Source organism: Pelodiscus sinensis, chromosome 1 (assembly GCF_052426305.1).
Source record: "Pelodiscus sinensis isolate ZL-2025 chromosome 1, ASM5242630v1, whole genome shotgun sequence".
NCBI classification, from domain to species: Eukaryota; Metazoa; Chordata; order Testudines; family Trionychidae; genus Pelodiscus; species Pelodiscus sinensis.
Genome location: NC_143052.1, coordinates 321,204,286 through 321,225,593, shown reverse-complemented (window position 1 = coordinate 321,225,593; position 21,308 = coordinate 321,204,286). Strand labels below are relative to the sequence as shown.

The window sequence follows — 21,308 nt, the reverse complement described above, 5'->3', positions numbered from 1 at the left end:
GTGGAAAAATTAAAAACTGGTCAAAGAAAGTATGTTATACACAATGAATTACATTGTAGATTTCAGTACCTTTGGAAGTTACAGAAGCCAAGAATTTAGCAAAATTCAAAGTGAGACTGGAAATTTGTGTGAATATTAAAGGTTATAATAAATAATGCCAACAAAGATTTTGGAAGGAATATTAAACCTCATGCTTTAGGGCTTAAGCCTACCTATAAACTATTAGAAATCAAGGTAAGACCTAACGTGGAGAGAAGAAATCGCCATATTCACCAACTTCAGGGTTCTTAGCATTCATCTGAAGACTCCGGCACTGGCCACTTGGAGAAACAGGGCGGGGAACTAGACAAACAAGTTTGATCCAGTATGACAATCTCTACATTCCTATGAAGTCAGGTTTAAAACAACATCTTTTTCCTTGGCAAATATTTAAGATTGGAATAATGATGATTTTCCTGTCCATATGAGTTATACTGGGCCAAGTTCCTTTAGTCACTCACTGAAGGAAAAAAGGGCACAATACATTTTCAATAATCTCTAAGGCTGTGTCTAAACTATATCCCTCTTTCGATAGACGGATGTAAATTAGACACTTGGAAATTGCAAATGAAGCGGGGATTTAAATATCCCGTGCTTCATTTGCATAATCGTGTTATGGCGCTCTTTCGAACAAGCGCCATTTCGAAAGTAAAACAGCAGTCTAGATGCGGTTCTTTCGAAAATGGCAGGCTTTTTCGAAAGATCCTGTACTCCTCAAAAAATGAGGTTTACAGGTTTTCGAAAAAGCCTGCCATTTTTGAAAGAACCGCGTCTAGATCATGGTTTAACTTTCGAAATGGCACTTGTTCGAAAGAGTGCCATGACGTAATTATGCAAATGAAGCACGGGATATTTAAATCCCCGCTTCATTTGCAATTTCCAAGTGTCTAATTTATATCCCTCTGTCGAAAGAGGGATGTAGTCTAGACATAGCCTAAGAGGAAAACAAACAAAAAAAAAAGAACCGTCTTTCTCCGGGCTCCCTTAAAACAGAATGCCTATAAGAAAAAGACTACGTTGGAATTATCTGCACTGTAGAGAGCTTTGCAGTTAATATGTTACTTTGAATTTGTCAGCTAAGAACATCCTACAACCATACTTCTTAATTCAACTCACTGGATATTGAATAAATTCAATTTAATTTAAGAGGTTGATGGATATAGAGTATACAGTTAAGTACTGAGAGGATGATTAAGAGTTTATGATGGAATTCAGTCACCAACTTCTAAAGGAATTTAGAATGCATCCATAGTGCAACCCTATTTTGTGTTTGGCATCACACGGGTCAGCCACTAAGGTCTGTGCGCTAAAATAATTGCCATTAGAAAAATGATCTTCACTATGAAAAAACAATCTCCTAGGCATCAAGGCGTTCAAAAAGGAATTTCCATCAACTTAGCCATGATCTGAGTATCTAATCCGGAGGGGTGGGGAGGGTGGACCTTTTTTGAGTCAGGGCTGCTGACCCACAGGGAAAAAAAAAAAAAAAAAAAAAAATCAGTTGGGGGCCACACGCAAGTGAGCAGAAAAAAAAAACCCTTACTGTGGACCCCGAAGGAAAAAGATACTCCCCACATTCCCCTCACACACCAGAGCCTAGGAGGGCCCAGCCTAGAAGATTGTGTGCTCCAGCCCCATGGAGGGGGAAGGGAGGTGGGCTCAGCGGAAGGACTGGTGCGCCAGTGCAGGCTCCCCAATGCTAGAAGGGGTGCCCTGAGCCTCAGGAGCCAGAACCAAGCAAGCCGAGGGACGCATCTGGCCCCTGGGCCTGGGGTTCCCCACCCCGATCTAATCCCTTATCATGGTCAGAAAGGATCTGCAAGTTGAAGAGACTGTGAAATGCTGACAGTCCACAGAAAGTACTGCATGACAGTTCTAATGACTCATAGCTGAATAGCGATAGAAATGTAGCCGTGTTAGTCTGGTGTAGCTGAAGCAAAATACAGGACTATGTAGCACTTTAAAGACTAACAAGATGGCCCACGAAAGCTCATCTAATAAACCATCTTGTTAGTCTTTAAAGTGCTACATAGTCCTGTATTTTGCTTCATTAGCTGAAGACTTTCCAGTTGGGTATGTATTTTTACAGAAATGTATTTTTATACACTTGGGCTGTGTCTACATTGGCAAGATTTTGCCACCTGTCTACACTGGCCGCGAGTATTTGCGCAAGAACATTGACGTTGTAATGTACAAAATCAGTTCTTCTTGCGCAAATACTCTGACACTTCCGCTCAGGGATAAGCCCTCTTGCTCAAGTATTCTTGCGCAAGAGGCCAGTGTAGACAGGCAATGTTAATTTCTTGCGCAAGAAAGCCCGATGGCTAAAATGGCCATAGGAGTTTTCTTGCGCAAGAGAGCGTCTACACTGGCACGGATGCTTTTGGGCAAAAGCACATCCTCTTGAGCAGAAGCACATGCTAGTGTAGACGCTCTCTTGTGCAAATACTTTTAACGGGAAAACTCTTGCGTTAAAAGTATCTGCGCAAAATCTTGCCAGTGTAGACGTAGCCTTGAAGTATTTTTAGACCTTCACTAGAAATTAAATGAAAAGAGTTTCTTGAAGAAAACACATCACTCTTTTGTACTATAGTTTGACAAGTTTTCACAAGATCACTGCTCTCACCCATTCTGTGTACAAAATAGTCAAAGAAAAACTAAAACCATGATACATTATTTCTTCATCTTTGTAGGGAACCTCTGCCCTGGTTGGAGTGAGACTCGGTATCCCACTGTCCCCACTACAAAGTCTCCACTCCCATTGCATTGCTTTCTGTCATTTACAGATGACAGTTTGTTGTTACATCAGAATAGAAGATCAGTATTATCTGTGAACAAAGACAATTTTGCACTCATCAGGGCTCAAAATGAGACTAAGTCAAAACTAAGCATCCCACCCCCATACTATTCTATCACTCAAATTTGATCGATCTGAACCCTATTAGAAGCAAGTTATTAAAGTTGTTTCCAGAAGTCAGTTTTTGGCATATCTGCTCAGAGTCCTCAGAAGAAAATCAGCTACAGTTGTGTTTTCTGTGAGTGGACACCTGCTTGCTGGGAACTGGATCATAATTTAGACCAAGAACTCATTTCACTCAGGTGACCAGCCAACCATCAGATGGATAACAGTGTTCATTTACTATTGACTGGTTCTTGATTCTGTATACAAATTGCCTAGGTGAAAAGATGGCTATCCAAGGCTAATTTTCTGACTCATCTAGTTATTTCCTAGTACATTCTTAAAAGGTTTAAGCAGAGAAGATTGTAATAATTCTAAAGCAATTCTACTGAAAATAGTTTGCAGATGTTTATATTGAAAACACATACAGGCAGTCCCCGGGTTATGTACAAGATAGGGACTGTAGGTTTGTTCTTAAGTTGAATTTGTATGCAAGTCGGAACTGGTACATATTGTAGGGGAAACTCTAGCCAAACATTTCTCCAGAGCTCAGTTTTATTCTCCCACACCTCACTTCCCTCAGTCCTTTATTCTCAAGCTGAGGTGTCTGTTGAGAAAAGCCCCTCCGTGTCTCCCTGGTCTGCTGGCGGGGGGGCGCTAGCTTCGCGTCTCCCTGGTCTGCTGGGGGGAAGCAGCTAGTGCGGGGTTGCCTCACCCCGTTTGTAAGTAGGGATCCGATGTAAGTCGGATCCATGTAACCCGGGGACTGCCTGTAACTAGAGTATAGTGAGCAGGAAGTTTTAGCAGGTAAACTGGACACAGTTTATTCATACCCAGTGATAACTGGACGTGTTGCTTTGACACACAAGAGGCAGCCAAGGCAATTGATAATGGGGAGGATGAAAGTAACCTATTTTGGGCAAGTGACGAGACATTTGATTTGAAGTGGAAGGGAGGGTAGGTTGAATTTCCAACTTTGTACCCCACTGACCCTGGATAGCAGCAAGCTCACCACTGCGCTCCATCACAACATTAAATCATAGAAGTGGAAGGGACCTTGAGAGGTTCTAGTCCAGTACCCTGCACTCATGGCAGAACTAAGGCTGGGTCTAGACTAGACCCAGCAGCTTGGCATATGGTACACAACTCCAGCTATTACTCTAAGCCAGGGTTTCCCAACCTATGGGTAGGGACCCAAATATGGGTCACCATTACATTTCAAAAAGGTTGCCAAGTGTCTCCCCAAGTGGCTCCCTTCTCCCCCCGTTTTTGAATTGCCTTGGGTCACCAAGTCTTCCTGAATTGCTTTCTAGATCTTCAGTCATTTTTTGTTGTTCTTCTCTGGACTTTTTCCAATTTGTTAACATCTTTTCTGAAATGTGTTGCCTAGAACTGAACATAATATTCCAGCCAAGGACTAATCAACGCAGAGTAGAGTGGAAGAATTACTTTTCGTGTCTTGCGCACAACACTCCTACTAATACATTCCAGAATGATGTTTGCTTTTTTGCAACGTTACACTGTTAATTTACATGAAGTACATTAGCTTGACCTTTCTGCTATTATGATCAGCAGTAAAATTAACCATGTTGTCACTCATACCAATCTTTTGTTTGAGTTAATACTTAAATAAATTTGGGTTGGGCAGCAAACTCCTCTCAGAGTTATTGTTTCAGGATGATTTTCAGTGGACAAGTTCACATTTGTTTCAAATTCTGCAAAGGCTAGATATTTTTAAATTAATTTACTTTCAAGAGCAATACTGTAAAGTACATGTGCCCATATTAAATACATTTATGAAACTTTCCCTCAAAAATGCATGCATTGTAAAACCCTTTTCAAAAACCATCTGATTTTTAATCCTGCCCAAACTCTGATTACCCTGATGAGCATCTAAATAAATAAAAATGAAAAGAAATAGGTTTGAAAACTGCCCTTTTCAAGTGGTGCAGAATAGGAAAAATACTTTTAGATAATTCTGGAACAGTAGCATAACACCACAAACTTCTTGTGCTCCGCAGATTTTGTGACATTGGGCTTCAGACTATTTTTTATCCCATTTAATACGTTTTTCATGTAAGAACTTCTCAAAAATGGAGGTGGCATCTGGTAGTAGTAGGAGGACATCAAAGGAAATGGAACCGTTTTACATTTCCTCTGTTAAACTTCACTTACCTGGGTTCGTAATATTCTTAGCTGGACTATTCCTTCATTCTCCTCTTCTCGCATTCTCTCTGTAGTGAGTTGCAACCGGCCAATCAAATTGATCTTACCCCTTTTCTGAACTTTAGCATTTTTTCTGAAAGAGTCATAATTAAATATGAAAGTAAGCCAAAACACACTCATTTTACATTAAAGAGGAATTCAAATTAGACTTACAGCAAAGCAGCACTGACTTAGTATAACAGTACTGCACAATGGTTGGAAATGGCTGGTGGACAGTGCAAAACTCCAACTTCTCAAAACACGTGTAGGTTAGTTTAATGCCTCAACAGATGAAAAACACACACATAACTGATGTCAAAGAGACAGGATACACAGCTGGGCTGTGGTATTATGTAGTTTTACAGATAAAAATACTTCCAATACAATCTATGTTAAGAGTTTTGGATAAGGAGTTTATACAAAAGTAAAGCTAGGAAGTTGGGCTACTTCCTTGTTCATCACAGAGGCTGGCTGTCTATCACAAAAACATATGGGAAAAACAACAGATAAATTTGATAAATATGCTAATGATGGCAGTGGAATTATTCAGTTTTCACTCCCAAATTTTCCTATGATTCTTCCTTTAATTCACTGTGTCATATCATCCATTCTTTCAGTATGCATGTTCCAGGAAGGAAGCAGGGACATCTTCAGCTCGTTGCAGGAGACTCAGCAGCTACTGGGGACTAAGCAGTTGCTGTCACTGTCTTTCCCCTCTCACAAGCTGGAGCAGCTAACAGAGTCACAGACTACGATCCCCATGGCAAGCCACCAGCCCTATGTTATTTATGATCAAAAGGGCTAAAATCTTTTACATAAAGTAATATGAATCAAATGCTTATCAGTTGGATGTTAATGTCTTATTTCCATAGCCTCTTTCATTCTGAAAGATCCCAATGCACCAGTCTGAGGTTTCTACACTCCTTACTGCAATATGATCACCTTTATCATAACATACAACAGCTCAGCCACTTTTTAATAGTGCACAGAAATAGTAAAAAAAAAAATTAAAACAAGAAGTGAAAAATATAATACCCATTGTTCCTGATACTAAGGTAAATGCAGATAACATCAATCTTCTACTCAGATTCTCTTCTAACACACTTACTCCTGCTTGAAGTGCCATGGACTCATTAGTAACGAATCAACCCCCCAATTTTGCATCTCAACGGTGATTAAAAAAAAAATAAGATTATTTCAAGAGAAATCCTTTAGTACTAAAACATTATATGGTATTTTCATTTTCAAAGAATATCTTACATTAAACTGAACTCCTGGTTCACTGAGAAGAGGGTTCCTTCTGTAAAGTCTTTGGGCGAATTGACTTGAGGTTCATACAATAAAACCTGACGTTTCAGCTTTGGAAATGCTACAAGAGACTACAGAGAAAAGGGAAAGAGGGTGGGGAAGGGGGAGAAGAGACCATGAAAAGGAAACATCAGACTCTTTAAACAGAATCAGCCAACCAACCTTTAGGATTTCACTGTGTAACAAAGCTGTACCATATACTCATTGTGCAGGGATAGTGTAGTCTAATTTTATTGTACAAAGCTCATGTATGCGGTTGGCACTGAATCATTTAATCAGTATCAAGTCAATGATTTATTAGACAATGTTGTGATAGATTATTTACCACACCTCTCTCTGAAATGTTTTAACATAAATAGTATCATTCACAAGAGCAGAAATGCATGAACTCGCTGCCACAGAAATGGCCAGTGGTAAATCTGACCCATTCAAAATTTCTTTTAGAATTTCTGCTCACCTGATGGGATTGCAGGAGTATTCCCTAAAAAGTTAAGCCATTTTTAAATAAAGTACATTCAGACAGTAACTGCAGATCTCCTAAAATCTGATAAGTCCCACATCAAGAATACAACTGCATCCTCTAAACAACATCTGGCCAGAAAGACTTAGCTGCCTCCAAAACTGTATGTTGAGCAATAACACACGCACTAACAAATACACACTCACTCTAGCATAAAGCATGATGAAGCACCATTGCAGCTAAAAGATTAACTAGGAAAGATTTTCACTCTTCAATTTCAAAGCATGGCCAGAGTTAGTACTTTCAAACAATATTTAGGTTGAATATTTAAGTATGAAATAAATATAAAGAAGAAATCTGTTTCAGCAGAAAGGGAAAATACCCATAAAGTCCTCCTAAGTTCCGCATCTGGGAGCTCAGTTGCCAGTTTAAGGTTTTCAAAGCTGATTTTCTCTCGAGGTCTTTGGTTCCATGCAAAGAGCACAGCCAGCTGAAATGTTGTTACCTCTAAGTCATACTGGCCAACCTCATTCTTAAATGTTATCTGAAAATGGAAAAAATACATCTAAATATCTGTTTGCCAGGTTTTTTGGGTGTACAAAATTATTACTGTACAAAGATTGTATATATTAAAATGAATAGTGAACTCGATATACTTACAATTCCATTAGACATGAGATGATGCCAGTGCAGTTTTCTGCCACTGTGATTCTTTTTGTAGAACTCTTCTACCTCTGGGATGAGGTCTTCTAGTTCCGTGGGTAGCGATACAAATACTTTCTCAGAACTTCGAGACCAGGCACCAGCATTTAAAATTTTAATATTCACAGAGTCAGCTAAAAAAACCCCACACAGTATTAAAATATGTTAATCTGAAATTATATCACCAAACTAGATAGCACAGGAGCATTTTAACGTTTTTTGACCTCAAAGTAAGATTTGTTCTGACTGCCTATGCTCAAACTTAAGCCTAAACAGTATAGAAATTCCATAGAATACTAGAACTGGAAGGGACCTTGAGAGGTCATTGAGTCCAGTCCCCTGCCCTCATGGCAGGACCAAGCACAGTCTAGATCATCTAGGTGTCTGTCTAACCTGCTCTTAAATATCTCCAGAGATGGAGATTCCACAGCCCCCTAGGCAATTTATTCCAATGTTTAACCACCCTGACAGGCAGGAAGTTTTTCTTGACATCCAACCTAAACCTACCTTGCAGCAATTTAAGCCTATTGCTTCTTGTCCTATCCTCAGAGGCCAAGAACAACAATTTTTTTGCTTCCTCCTTATAAGACCTTTTTAGATACTTGAAAACCACTTGTCCCCTGTCTTTTCTTTTCTAAACTAAACAAACCCAATTCTTTCAGTCATCCCTCATAGCTCATCTTTTTAAAAAACTGTTCTTTAATGTGATGAATAAACAAACATCAAAACACGTTTGAGAACAATACCTGGTAGAGCCAGTTTATTATTTTTATGCATTTCTTTGAAGGCCTGGTTCAAGTCTTCAGATACTTTGATATCTTGGAACATCCTAGCCAACTTGTTTACATAATCTGCTGGCATACCTACTTCCTGTATAAAGATGACATATTATACCAAAACAGCAAAGTCTTTAAAATAAAAGCTTGCATACAGTCTTGACATTTATAATTATTTAAAAATAAATAACTTCAATAAAAACAGACTGTAGCATGTTGTGATATAAAGAGAAAGACTGCAATTTGCTATCATAAGAACATCAAATCAGGGCTGAAAAAAAATTCAAACACTTTCAATAATCAACATAAAATAGGGAAAAAAATAGCCTGGTGAATCCTATAAGTTGACGGGGCTTAACCAAAAAGTTAAAAGGTATGCAAATAAACATGCATAATATACAGTTAACTTACTTGTGATTTCCATGAACATGCTCACAAATCTGTTATTTGGTTGACTGAACAATCAGTTAGCAGCATATCTGGTCACCTAGACGTATAAATCCCTGATGACTTCACAATTTTTGCACATCTAGCCCTAAGGCAAGAACTAGCAATGTAAAAGGTTACCTGGTAAGCATTAGGCTTATCGGGTAATGGGTTGGATGGCCATCTGGAACAGCCCTGGTTGCATCAGGTTGGCCAGCTGGATCCTGACAGACCATGTCAGGGTGAAGCAAGGCAGAGTCTGTGTTGGGCAGATAGGACCCTGGCCCCGGCTACCTCAGAGTAGCCCAGGTAGCTGGGCAGAACCCCAGCCCTGGCTGCCATCCACCTACCCAGGTTAACTGGTTAAATGGTATAAATTTTAGTTAACTATTTTAGTGGATATTTACATCCCTAGCAGCAACTAATCTGATGACAGTTTCAAGTCACACAGTTTGTCTAACTATCACCCAATGTAACAAGAGCGCACATGCAAGATTCTACAGAATCATTTTCAGAAAAATCAAATCCCACATATATGGACCTCTATGTAAAGAATTATGATTATGCAGCAGGATACAGGATTAGCCATTAAAACTGCATATGCTTCCAGTATAAAAAAGTTTTTATGAAAGGATATAGTTTGTGTGTTCATGCAGTAAATCCGTTCTCTCTGGGCATTTTTCCCATATTAAACCACAACTCATATTGCTCTACATAACCCTTTACATCCATTATACTAAAATAATTCATAAAACACTGGCCTCATTTTCATAATAAATTAAATTTTAACCAGTAGCTAAGTTTTTTTTTTTTTTAAAGTTTCTTTATTGGCGAGAGAAGATTTTTTAAATAATCCATGGATCCTGTTCTATATCTGAAAAGTGCTGAAATGTAAACAGAGGCATAAAATACCCCAAATGGGCTATAACTTAAAACAGAAAAAGTCACATGACAGGAGAAACATTTAAACTTAAAAATAAAAAACTGATCAGCAGTAACAGGAAGTAAGTTTCAGTATACTTACTCTCAGCCATTCCACCATATTCTCTTCAATTTCACTATCAGCTGATATATCTAGTATCAGACGTCTTGTTAAATGAGCCTTATGGTATCGCATGAACACATCCTTATTCTGTACATATTTAAGTACCAATAGCTGTTAAAAATAGATTTCAATGCCTATTTATTTTCATGCCAAATCAATCCACTTGATTTACAGTTTTCTTCAAAATTGGTTAAACATATTACCATAAAACGAAACTATGCAAGGCTACTTCAGATTTCCTTACAAAAGAATCACGGTACACTTACTGCACCAATTTTACAACTGGTGATTAGCTTCAGAATCACCAATTTCTTCTATTGAATCACTGAGGAGCAAGCCTTTTATTGGTGCATCAGCTCTGCTTTGTATATAAACTTTAATTTCCTGTCTACATTTTCAGATTCTTGTCTATTATATACGTTATGCATCATGTATATGTGACTTGTATTAGTGTAATACACTACATGTAAATTGTAAACTAGCACATGGACACTGCTGTTTTGTGATAGCATATGGACATATCAATACTCTGGAAGTTTCAGTTTACATAATAACTATTAATATTCTAATGGCAATATTTTTGAAGATGAAATCCTTAAAAGCGGTCTATAAAAATAAAGCAACAGCTTAATTAAAAATAAAGAGCATTCCCATACCACTTCTTTAAGCTTTGCTTCAATTTCTTCAGAAGTTAGTTTTTTGCTTAGTGGTGTTTTTCTTAACAGCATGTCACAGTAATTCGCAAGTAGTTCAGGGCATTTAGACTCAGGCTGTGTTTTCAATCCAACCCTAAAAGCAACATGAAATAAAAATGCCATAAAACTGAAGAGAAACTTGCTATACCACGTTAACACAAGAAACTAAGATTAAAGGGAAGGGAATACATGACAAGGTAAGAGATCCTAGATTAAACTGTTCCAAAATGAAAGGTAATTTCATCTTCCATTGCTCCTAACACAACTCCATTCAGTCAAACAATAACCAAAAAATGACCAATTGTTTCCAAGGGTCTCTTCCTCTAGGTTCACTTCAACTAATGTCATCTGGTAATTTCAGAACTGCAATTAGCAAGGATTAATTCCAAACTGCAATTTGCATAAACATCTGAAAGGTGGGTGTCCACATACTGGTTAGAGTTCCAGAAAAGAACAATTAAATGAGGAATGCATTTTCTGTGTCTTCCTGCTACTAGTGCAGTCTGATAACAGAGAAACATATTTCATAGAAGCTAGAGAGCAAGTCATTTCTGTCACAGAAACATCAAGACAGTATTGGACGCAAACCACTGGAAAATGGCTCAGACAGCAGATCTGAAATCTCGCAACTATAGGCCGTATTAGCAGAACTATAATATTAAAACTAGTGTGTCTCAGGGTATACAAGGGACACAAGGTGGCAGTCTTATGGCACACTTTGAATAACTCAGTGATTTTAGGACAAAAACAGCTTGGAGTACAGGACTGTCTTACGACCATATAAAGTTTTCAGAAATGAAAGTATAGTTACTCTAGGTTACTAGACGTCCTCAAGTCTTGGCTTTGGAATAGTTTTAGATTTTCTCAATGGTGGGATCATGCTGCTTTTCAACAGGTCTCAAAGCTTTATTTTGTCTGCTCAAGGTTTAGGGCACAAAGTAGGCAGGAGAACATCCTACTTAAAGTAAAACATCCTGGGACAAATTCATGGAAAGAATGACAAGCAAAAGAATTCTGGAAAGGAAGGTGACAATAAAAATAGCCACTGTTCTATCACTCACATTAATATTATGACCTCTAGGCAAACTATGAGCAAGGAATGTCACTAGTGGTTCAAGTGTAAAAGAGGGTGTGGTAGAAAGGCTGAGCTGTGAAAGAATCAGATGGTGGTTCTAGAGATGCACAACCGACTTAATTAGGAATCTATGTTTGGAAATTGTATTAAGACCTAAGTTTTCACTCACCAAGTGGAATCCTCTATACATTACCCTCATACAGGGGTAGGCAAATACTGGCCTGCGGGCCGGATCCTGTCTGCCAGGGTTAGTCCATGATGGGCCCCCACCTCTATATTCACCTGTGCCTCCGCAGGTATCAGATAATCGCCGCTGTGTTCACGACCAATGGGAACAGCAGGAAGCAGTGTCCCAGTCTGTGCCACTTCCCACTTCTTCCATTTGCCACAAACAGTGATTCACAGCCAACAAGAGCTGTGATCGCCCACAACCTGCAGAAGTATAGGTAAAGATAGCTGTGGCGACCCACTAGGGACTAACCACTTTTTTACTGCCTACCCCTGCCCTAATACATATAAACAGTATGTGAAAACTGGGCTCCAGGCTTCTGCCAAATGAGTTCCTTTAGTAAGTTGGGCAATCTTTTACTGACTGCAGTTTACTCCAGGCTAGGTTAGCAAAAGCATGAGATTGTGCTGCACATACCCTTTGAAACGCTATGCAAAGTTTTTCAGATTAGGGACTGGAAGACAAACAAATGTGGGTAAAAGTTCTGATGATGAACAACAGATCTGCCAAATCCATATGAACACCAAAGAATGCTGTGAGACGCTGACTGTAGGAATACTAGAGAAAATATTCTGTTTGAGTTGTTTGAGGGGAAACTGTAGCAGGGTAACCCAAGAAAGCATAGATGCAAACCCACCAAGGTCAGACAGTGGCCTAGAGGCTGAGCTCAGTGTCTACCTTTACCAGGAAAGAAAATCAGTGTTGACCAGGTTGGAGATAAAAATCATGCCAGAAGCAGTCAGTCACAATTCAAGGTGCAATGCATAGGTGTGTGCACAGCACATTTCATTAGCGTGTGCAACCAGGGAATTTTATTTATTTATTTTCTTAAAGGTGAACATTTGTTGAATAGTCAATCATAAAGGACATTATTTTTATTCAAACAAACAAACGAACTAAAGAAACTAAAACTTAACTAAACCGGGATACCCTTCCTCCTCACACACAACCAGGGCTCCCAGCGCCAATCGCGCCCGGGCTCCCAGCTACTCCCTCCACCAGGCTTCCGGGCACCCAGTCGGAAAACCAGAAAATACCGGACATTGCATATGTCCGATATTTTCTAGATTTTTTTTTTTTTACAAGACAGAGCCCAAAAAAAGCAGACTGTCCGGTAGAAAACCGGACACCTGGCAACCCTAAGGCATTAGGGTGTGCCTGGGCACACCCCGTACACACGCCAGTAGTGCTATGGCAGGGGTCAGCAACCCCTGGCATGTGTGCCATAAGCGGCATGTGAGCCGATTTTTACTGGCACACAGGGCTGAAGCTCAGCCTGCCCCTCTCCCCATGCAATGGGGAGCCAGTGCTGCAGCTCTAGCCTCAGCCCTTCAGCTGCAAGGTGGAGCACCAGCTCCAGCTTCCTGTTGCAGGGCAGGAGGGTGGGAGACACACACACGTATGTCTCTGGGGCTGCCTCCTACTTCTGGAGGAGGTGGGGCTAGGCCTGCTCTGCAGAGCCGGGAATGGGTGGCTGGCACATATAACACGCCAGGGCCCAGGCTGAGCCACACCACTCCCCTGCAGGCAAAGGCTGAGCCGGGGGGGGGGGGGGGGAAGAGATTCCTCCTCACCCTAGCACTGCTCCTGGGGGCTGGGAGCCCAGCACTGCTGACCTGCTGGTGAGTGTGCTGGCGGCACAAGGATGTGGGGGGTGAAGGAAAATGCAGGGCCGGGGTTGCACTGAGGGGCATAGGGTGATGCAAGGGATTAGGCTGAGGGAGCAGGATGGGAGGGTGCAGGGGTTGCACTGAGGGGCATAGGGCGATGTAGGAAATCAGGCTGAGGGGGGGGATCATGGGGCGAAGGGGAGCAAGGCTGGAGCAGAAAGAAGATGTGAGGGAGTATACAATTTTGCTTTGCAGAAGATGCACTTTCCTTTACTCCCCACTTCTTTGCCTCCCTCCCAACTAGCTATTTGGCTGTATTCTCACCCTCTCACCTTTTCTGCATTACTCCCCCAGACCCCTCCCAACCCCAAACTCCCTCTCATACCCCCACCCCATCCTGAACCCTATCTGCTGTCCAGATCCCACACCCTCATCTCTATCCCACTTGCTCGCAGCCCTGTCCCGCACATTGAACTCCTCATTTTTGTTCCTACCCTAGAGCCTATGGTGGGTGGTGTCCACAAAATCCACTAACTCTAGAACTCCAGAAAAGTATATCTGGCCGATAGGAAGCCCTGAACCCTAGTATTCCCTGTTCATTCCCCTCACCCCAGGGGGGCTGGAGCACCAGAAGAATGACGTGTCTCAGTTGGGGGCCTCATCAGTGAGGTTTGGGGGTTTGGGGAGGAGTTTTTTTTGCTTCTAACTTGTGTGGTCCCCAACTGATTTTTCTGTGTGTCAGTAATACCCAAAACCAAAAAAGGTTCTCCATCCCTGCCATAAAACATTGAAACCTTTTGTGTTGGACATAATATTTTACTTTATTTAAAATGAAGTTTGATAAACGAATACGAAAAGTTAAAACACTTAATCTGTTTAAAAATGTAAATTAAACCGTTCGCCCCAGCTGCAGCACTAGCAACATGGCTCAGGTGTAATTATATAATTAACAGTGAGTTTCCATTAGCAATTGGTTGTTTGCATTGACCCAGGTGGCCCGCAGGACACACCATGGACAGAGCCCATCCCCCTCCCAGAGAGGGCAGCACAGCCCAGGGCAGAAGGATTGTATCTTGGAAGGCCACTTCGGACAAGCTGCTGATCCCTATGCTTTGGATTCAAAGCCCTGCTGGGCGAAAAGATGATGAGCACCAGGAAACTCGTGATAGCAGATGTGGGAAAAGCCCAAGCTAAGTATAAAGCAACTGCTTGGGGAAATGCAAAGAAAATGGAGGGAGAAATGTCCCCTTAGTCTATAGCTTCAGGGTGGTCCGTCAAGATGAATCACTGAACCAAAATGGGAATGGAAGAGGTTGCACAGCTCACCACTCTTCAGCAGGTTCAAAGAAGAGATATCACCTCATCTGACAAGAGAAACTGCTCCCTTGTCAGAAGCACTGAGATACTAATAACCCCTCTGTAGTCCCTCATGGGCCCCCACCTCTGCAGGGGGCCATGCCTCTCATAGCTGATCCGGTCAAGTAAAAAATATTGGGGTGTCAAGGGCTGTGGTGGACCCAGGAACTCTACCAAGTCCTGGCAAACAGTGGTGATTCAGCACTCGGATCCTCCCTCACAGCAGTCAGTTTACTGTCCAACAAGGCTAGACTACATCCCTCTTTCAAAAGAGGGATGTAAATTAGACATCAAAATTACAAATGAAGCCAGGATTTGAATTTCCCGCACTTCATTTGCATAATCGCGTCACGGCGGGTTTTTTGAAACACGCTATTTTCAAAGTAAAACTGCTGTCTAGACGTGGTTCTTTTGAAAAGAAAAGCCTTTTTTGAAAGATCCTGTAAACCTCTTTTTTGAGTACAGGATCTTTCGAAAAAGATCTCAAACTTGCCATGACACAAAAATCCTGACTTCTCTAAACACAAATTTTTCAATTTTTCAAATGAAGATTCTGAATTACTTCAGAACTTTAAAACCAGAATTAAAAGAAAAATACAGCCTCCATCCATAATAGTAAACGAAAAAAGAACCATTTTTACTGGGACACAGCTATCATATGATTACTATAAGTAGATTCATTTTATACAAGACTGCTACAGAAATTAGATGCAGCTTGCCCCAGCATACTCAGAGTTTGTATATACACCTATGTTGACATTCCATTGGACAGAGAATGCATCCTGAACCCATGCATGATTTTAACTTTCCAAATTTAGTCCGTCCCGCCCCCCGCCGCCCAAAAAAGAGAGTCACTATAGTGCACCAAGTTTTGTGCTCTCAGTTTGAATGCTTACTTCCTAATGGTCCCAATTGTCTGGACACAACAATTTTCTGCCTTTTACATTTTTACTTCAAGAACAGATCATGCCCTGACTGATACTAGGTTCTTCTGGACCAGGTGACAATCCTGTGATCTCTGACTGCAGTTCTCTCCTTCAACTGCAGCTCAAAACTGCTGCATTGTTGTGGAAATTCAGTCTGCTCACAGGTCACAAAACTCTTGGTTAAACAACGGCATTGGGCTGCTTTCGCACAGACCAGCTATGTCTCCTTCATCCCACTTCCTCCACTATTATTATCACCTCAGAGAAAAAGAAAGTGAAGTGCAACAGGATGCAAGCTGATGGCAATGGGTTCTTCCTTCTTGCTTGCTTGATTCAATGGCAGAAATTAAAATAGTAGAGGGAATTAAGAGTAGTTGTTACCCTAGCTGAATGGAATGAAAATGCTTGGCATACCTGCCAGCTCTAAGTATGACTTACAAAAGAGGACTATCCATCAGTCTGGATGGTGGCAATCTAGTAACAATGTGTATGGAGACAAGGATTTCTATGCTGATACAAACACAGCTCGACAGCCAAATGACATTATTAATATAAATGCCATTTTAATAAAGATAGGTGGTTTGTTTGTTTTTTAAAATCACTATCCCTCAACATCCTGGACTACATCAACTTATACATCTCCTCAATTCTAAGTCATTATAAACAATGTAAAAATATTTTATGCAACAGAATACAAGTAAAAGCCAATTTGATAGGTTATATATTTTTATTATCACTGATCCACTGTCATGTGAAAAAGTTCCTTAGAATAGGAAAAAGGTATGCAAGTCAAAAAAGGTCTTTTTTCATTTCTGTTGATCTCAAAAGCACTCAAAGAAAGATGTAGTATGACATTACATAGTGTTCTCAAAATATTTAAAAACATTATCAAACCTCCCTGTTCAAATTTGACATACTTGATACATATTAGTATTTAAATGACTTACCCTTTCTGCTTCAATGGCAATTCAAGTTTAAATATTGTAGCATCATTCACAACTGCCTTATATGCCTAAAATGAATAGTTGAAATAAGAATATAAAACACTTCATGCAACTTTTTATTAAGTATTCAAATATAAAACAATTCATATCTCCCTTTATTAAAAGTTACTAGAGTGTCTGTACCTCTCTAATCCAGGTCCTTAACAACTCCAATATTTTTGTAGGCTGCTTTTCAATATGTTTGTCTCAGAAGCAGGCTAAAGCTTTCCTAGTGCTGAACTGATTTTAATTCTTCAGTGACATACATTTGCAGGGCCTGTTGGTGACATACAAGAACTGGGGAAATCCCTGACAGCTCTGCAAATGTACAGCACTGATTAATTAAAATCAATTGATTCAACACTAAGAATGTCTTAATAGACTAATGCTAACATATTGAAAAGAAGCTTTTTATTAAGCCCTGATTCAGCAAGATACTTCATCACATGCCTAATGTCAAGCATGTGAGTGGTTCCACCAAAGTCACAGGACTATTCAGAATCATATGTACAACCTAGAGAATAACTACCTTACTGAATCAGACACTTCGACCATAAGCTCCTCAGCACAGTCAGCGTCTTCATATGTGCTGTACAATTAAACAACACTGCAAGCACCAGTCCTGATTGGGTCCTTTGGGCACTACCACAATACAAACAATAAAAATCAGGTTACTAATGACCTTAAAAAGATTCTAACTGGCCTTTTATTCCACAAGTTTAGTAGCATAAGAACAGGCTCCAGGATTCATCAATAAATGGGCAATGGGATTTTAGAGGCTTTATTTATTATGGATTTCAACCATTTAAAATAATGTATCTGATTTCTGTGTTCACTGTATACATACCTTATCTCTTGCAGTAAGAAATCTCGGGTCATCTTGAAAAGCTTCTTTAACCAGCTTACTAAATCGATTAAATAATGTAAGCAATTGCTCTACATATTTCTCAGAATCCTAAAACAAATGAAAGCAAAAGCCAGTTCCGGTTAGAGCGATTACTCATCTTGTGCAGTAACTGTGATTCTTTGAGATGGTTATCCATGTGGTTGCTCCACTTTTGGTGTCTTGAGACCCCCTCCCAGCCATGCTTGTAAACAGAAACTTGTGGTAGCAGTACTCAATCAGGCCGTGAACATGTCAGCATCACCTCTCACTGTTCCAGATGGTTATGTAATGTGGAACTAACTGTCCCTCGTTTCCTTCCCTACCCCCAGGGAAACACATGAAATCTGATGCAGAGGGAAGTAGGGAGGTTGTGAGTGTTCCACTGTAGGTGACTGTTGACCAGTGCCTCTCAGCAGAAAGGAGGGGTTTCAGAATTGTGTTATTGAGGCTGGATAACATTGAGAGTCCTAATTGAACATCTGATGCTGACTGTTGCTCTATAGTGTAGTGGTTTGTGAACATATGTGTTGATGCCCACGTTGCTGCTCTGCAAACATCACTGATGGGGACATTATTAAAAAACGCCACAGATGCTGCTTACGCTTTGCTATAGGGGGTATGGACTTCCACTGGGGCTTGTAGGTTGCTATTTTGGTAGTAACAGTGGATGCATCCTGATATCCATTTGGATAGTCTCTGATCTGAGATGTTTTATGGAGACACGTTCTTGGTCATTTTCTGAATACTTTTATTCTTTCGATGTAGACTCTAATGCTCTTCAGACATGCAGCACATGCCGTGATTCCTTTCTTCCATCTGCATGTGGTCTTGGAAAAGGGGAGCTAAATTTGGGTAGGAACTTGGGGTGTGGTCGTAAAATAACTTCATATTTAAATAATGGTGTTTATGAGGGACATGCCATTAAAGCACCTAATTCCTCTCACCCCTTCTGGTAGACATGATGGCAATGTGGAATGCCACCTTCTCAGATAAATGCAGCAATGAGCAAATTGCGAGCAATTCAAATGGCTTTCCTTTATGTCCATGTAAGATAAGATTGAGGTTGCACATGGGCTGAGGGTTTTTACTATGGGGTGGGAGTTCTCAATGTCTATAAGACAGTGTTTAGTTGTTGGGTTGGCAAATTCAGTGATTACATACACCCTGTCATGGAAAGATGTGATAGCTGCCAAGCATACGTTGATAGAGCTTGTGAAGAGCCTCAATTTAAAGTTCTGGTATGTACTTCAGGACCCTTAGAAGACAGAAAGACGTTAGTATGATCTGTTTATCTTGGCACCAAGTGCTGAATTGTTTCCACTTATGGACATGTTTCTTTCTGGTACTCATTCTTCAATAATAGGTTTTTTTATTTCAGCCAAACAGGACTTCTCAACTCCTCTCAGCCATGGAGTAACTAAGCATTTTGGTGAAGTGCTGAAAGGTCGGGATGGTGATGGAGTCCTGCATCTTATAAGTGGGGATGCATTATTAAGGGAAGGATTTGAGATGGGCACATTCTCCTCCTTGGAAGGCACAGGAACCACACCTGTCTGGAGCAGGGGTTGGCAACCTTCTCAAACCAGAGCCAATAAGAAGGAACTAAAGGATGGTTAGCCAAACATAGCTACATAACCATCTGGAGTGGTGTGAGATGGTGAATTCGTGGCACCATTGGGCACTGCTACCACAGATCTCAGATTACAAGCGCAGGTCGTCAAGTAGTCTAACGTAGAGTATCCAGAGGGACACCCTCTTGAAGAACGGTATGTGATCATGTAATAAGAGACCATCAGAAATCAGAGACCAATACATGCATAGATAATACACAATTAAACAATGTTAACTATATATTTCCTTGACTAAGTCTCTGAGGTAGCAGTGTTAGTCTGTATCTGCAAACATGAAGAGGAGTCCAGTTCTGTTAGTCTCTAAGGGTATGTCTAGACTACATGCCTGTCGGCGGAGACATGTAGACTAGACATTCCCTAAGGTGCCACAGGATTCCTCATGGTTTTCTCCTGACTTTATTCTTTGGCTTTGCAATATTTTAAATGTACTTTTTTGTATGAAATTTCCTACTTAAAATGTATATGTATACAGTGACTATAAAAATCCTTATAATGCCAAATCAAATCTTTTCACTGGACCAATAAAAGGGCCATCTATGTCCCAGAGACTGGGATGTGATACATAGTACCATGTGTATCATTTCTCTCCTGTGCAGCTATTTAAAAAAATATCAACTAAAAATTGTTTAAAAAAAATCTTTAAAGGAAAAAATATACTTTCTCCTCTTGCCTGAACAATTTTCAAGAAACTTCCAGAAACCCACCTCCACCCCCCACAATACCCAGTTCAGAACAAGCATGCTAAATTTTAAGTTCAGAAAGTTATAAGCAATTGAAAGAGTCTTTTATAATTTAACTGCTAATATAATAACTATAAGAATTACTATGCACTCCTTCTAAATGTATCATCTGTACATTTTCTTTAAATTACAAAATAGTCCATACTTTAAAACATCATCTGAAAGTTCAAACATGCAAGAAAATTCAAGTATAATTGTACAAAATTCCTTTTAGGATGTTTTAAATTCTGATCTCCTAAAAGAGAAAAATCAAAGGCCAGGTCTATCCTAGACCCAGCAGCTTGGCTTAAAGTATGCAGCTCCTTCTACATATAATACATAGCTGGAAACTGCTTACCTTAAGCCGAGCTTGGCAGCATCCCCACTGTGTGAGACTGACAAGAGCAAACGCTCCTGTTGGCTTCCTTTACTCCTTACGAAAGCAGTCGCACTGGCCATGAGTGGAGGCACCCTTTGAGCAGTGTTCCCTCTAAATTGAGTGGCAGCACAGTTTCACAGATGATTTATCAGCACCGCCCACTCAGAAGCTCAGGGCTCCCTGCACAGAGCTGACTGGGCGAGGTTGATTAATCACCAGTGGAGCTGTGCTGCTGCACAGCTTAGAGGAAACACTGCATCTGAGTTATATTTAGCAAGTCTTAACTAGACTTGCCAAATTAATAGATCATGGCAGCGCTGATCTTCCGTGAAGACCAACCCAAAGTTTTTGTTGAATTATCAATTACATTTTTAAAAGGGTATAAGTGGAGAAAGGTGTAAGTTTTTTGGTTTTCCTTTGAAAGAGGTTCTTATTAACTAATGAAATCACCCCCCACCAGCACAAGAGTGTACACTTACAGTAGTAATAGTTTCAGCAGCTGCTACCATATCTGCTAATCCAGCACTAACAATATGCTCTTCCAAGTCTTTTAACATGGGCTCTATACCATTAGGAACTTTATCCATCAGTGAAAACATTAGATGCAATTCTGAAAGACACAAAATACTGATGAAACCACTAGTCCTTCCATATGTAACCATCAGACAATGCTTTAAATAAATATTGTGTATGTTCTGTTCAGACAAATATTTCAAATAGGACATAAAAGTCACAAAAATAAGAATAAACTATCTCAATAACAATACATCCCCTCAAATAATGTATATTAATATTACTAGAACTTCAAAGTGAACTCCACAAGGAGAATGTTAGGCTACGTCTAGACTACATGCCTCTGTCGTCAGAGGCATGTAGTCTAGACGTAGCCTTAGAGAAAAAAATTCTGTATTCACCAGAAAAAAAAAAAAAAAAGCTAAGCTTTAATAAAAAAAAAATTA

The 21,308-nt window shown here is 40.2% G+C and overlaps 1 protein-coding gene across 1 annotated transcript in view; it reads right to left on the bottom strand.

Moving 5' to 3' along the window:
* Window positions 1–21,308, bottom strand: part of CUL5 (cullin 5) — a 73,254-nt gene that overhangs the window by 11,840 nt on the left and 40,106 nt on the right. Inside the window, exons 9-18 of the mRNA XM_089775702.1 lie at window positions 20,829–20,959; window positions 17,582–17,689; window positions 16,699–16,763; window positions 10,517–10,649; window positions 9,840–9,971; window positions 8,360–8,483; window positions 7,572–7,747; window positions 7,294–7,455; window positions 6,404–6,522; window positions 5,114–5,237 (exon numbers count right to left, since the gene is read on the bottom strand). Of these exons, the coding sequence (XP_089631828.1) occupies window positions 5,114–5,237; window positions 6,404–6,522; window positions 7,294–7,455; window positions 7,572–7,747; window positions 8,360–8,483; window positions 9,840–9,971; window positions 10,517–10,649; window positions 16,699–16,763; window positions 17,582–17,689; window positions 20,829–20,959 (1,274 nt within the window). The remainder of the gene's footprint in view (window positions 1–5,113; window positions 5,238–6,403; window positions 6,523–7,293; window positions 7,456–7,571; window positions 7,748–8,359; window positions 8,484–9,839; window positions 9,972–10,516; window positions 10,650–16,698; window positions 16,764–17,581; window positions 17,690–20,828; window positions 20,960–21,308) is intronic.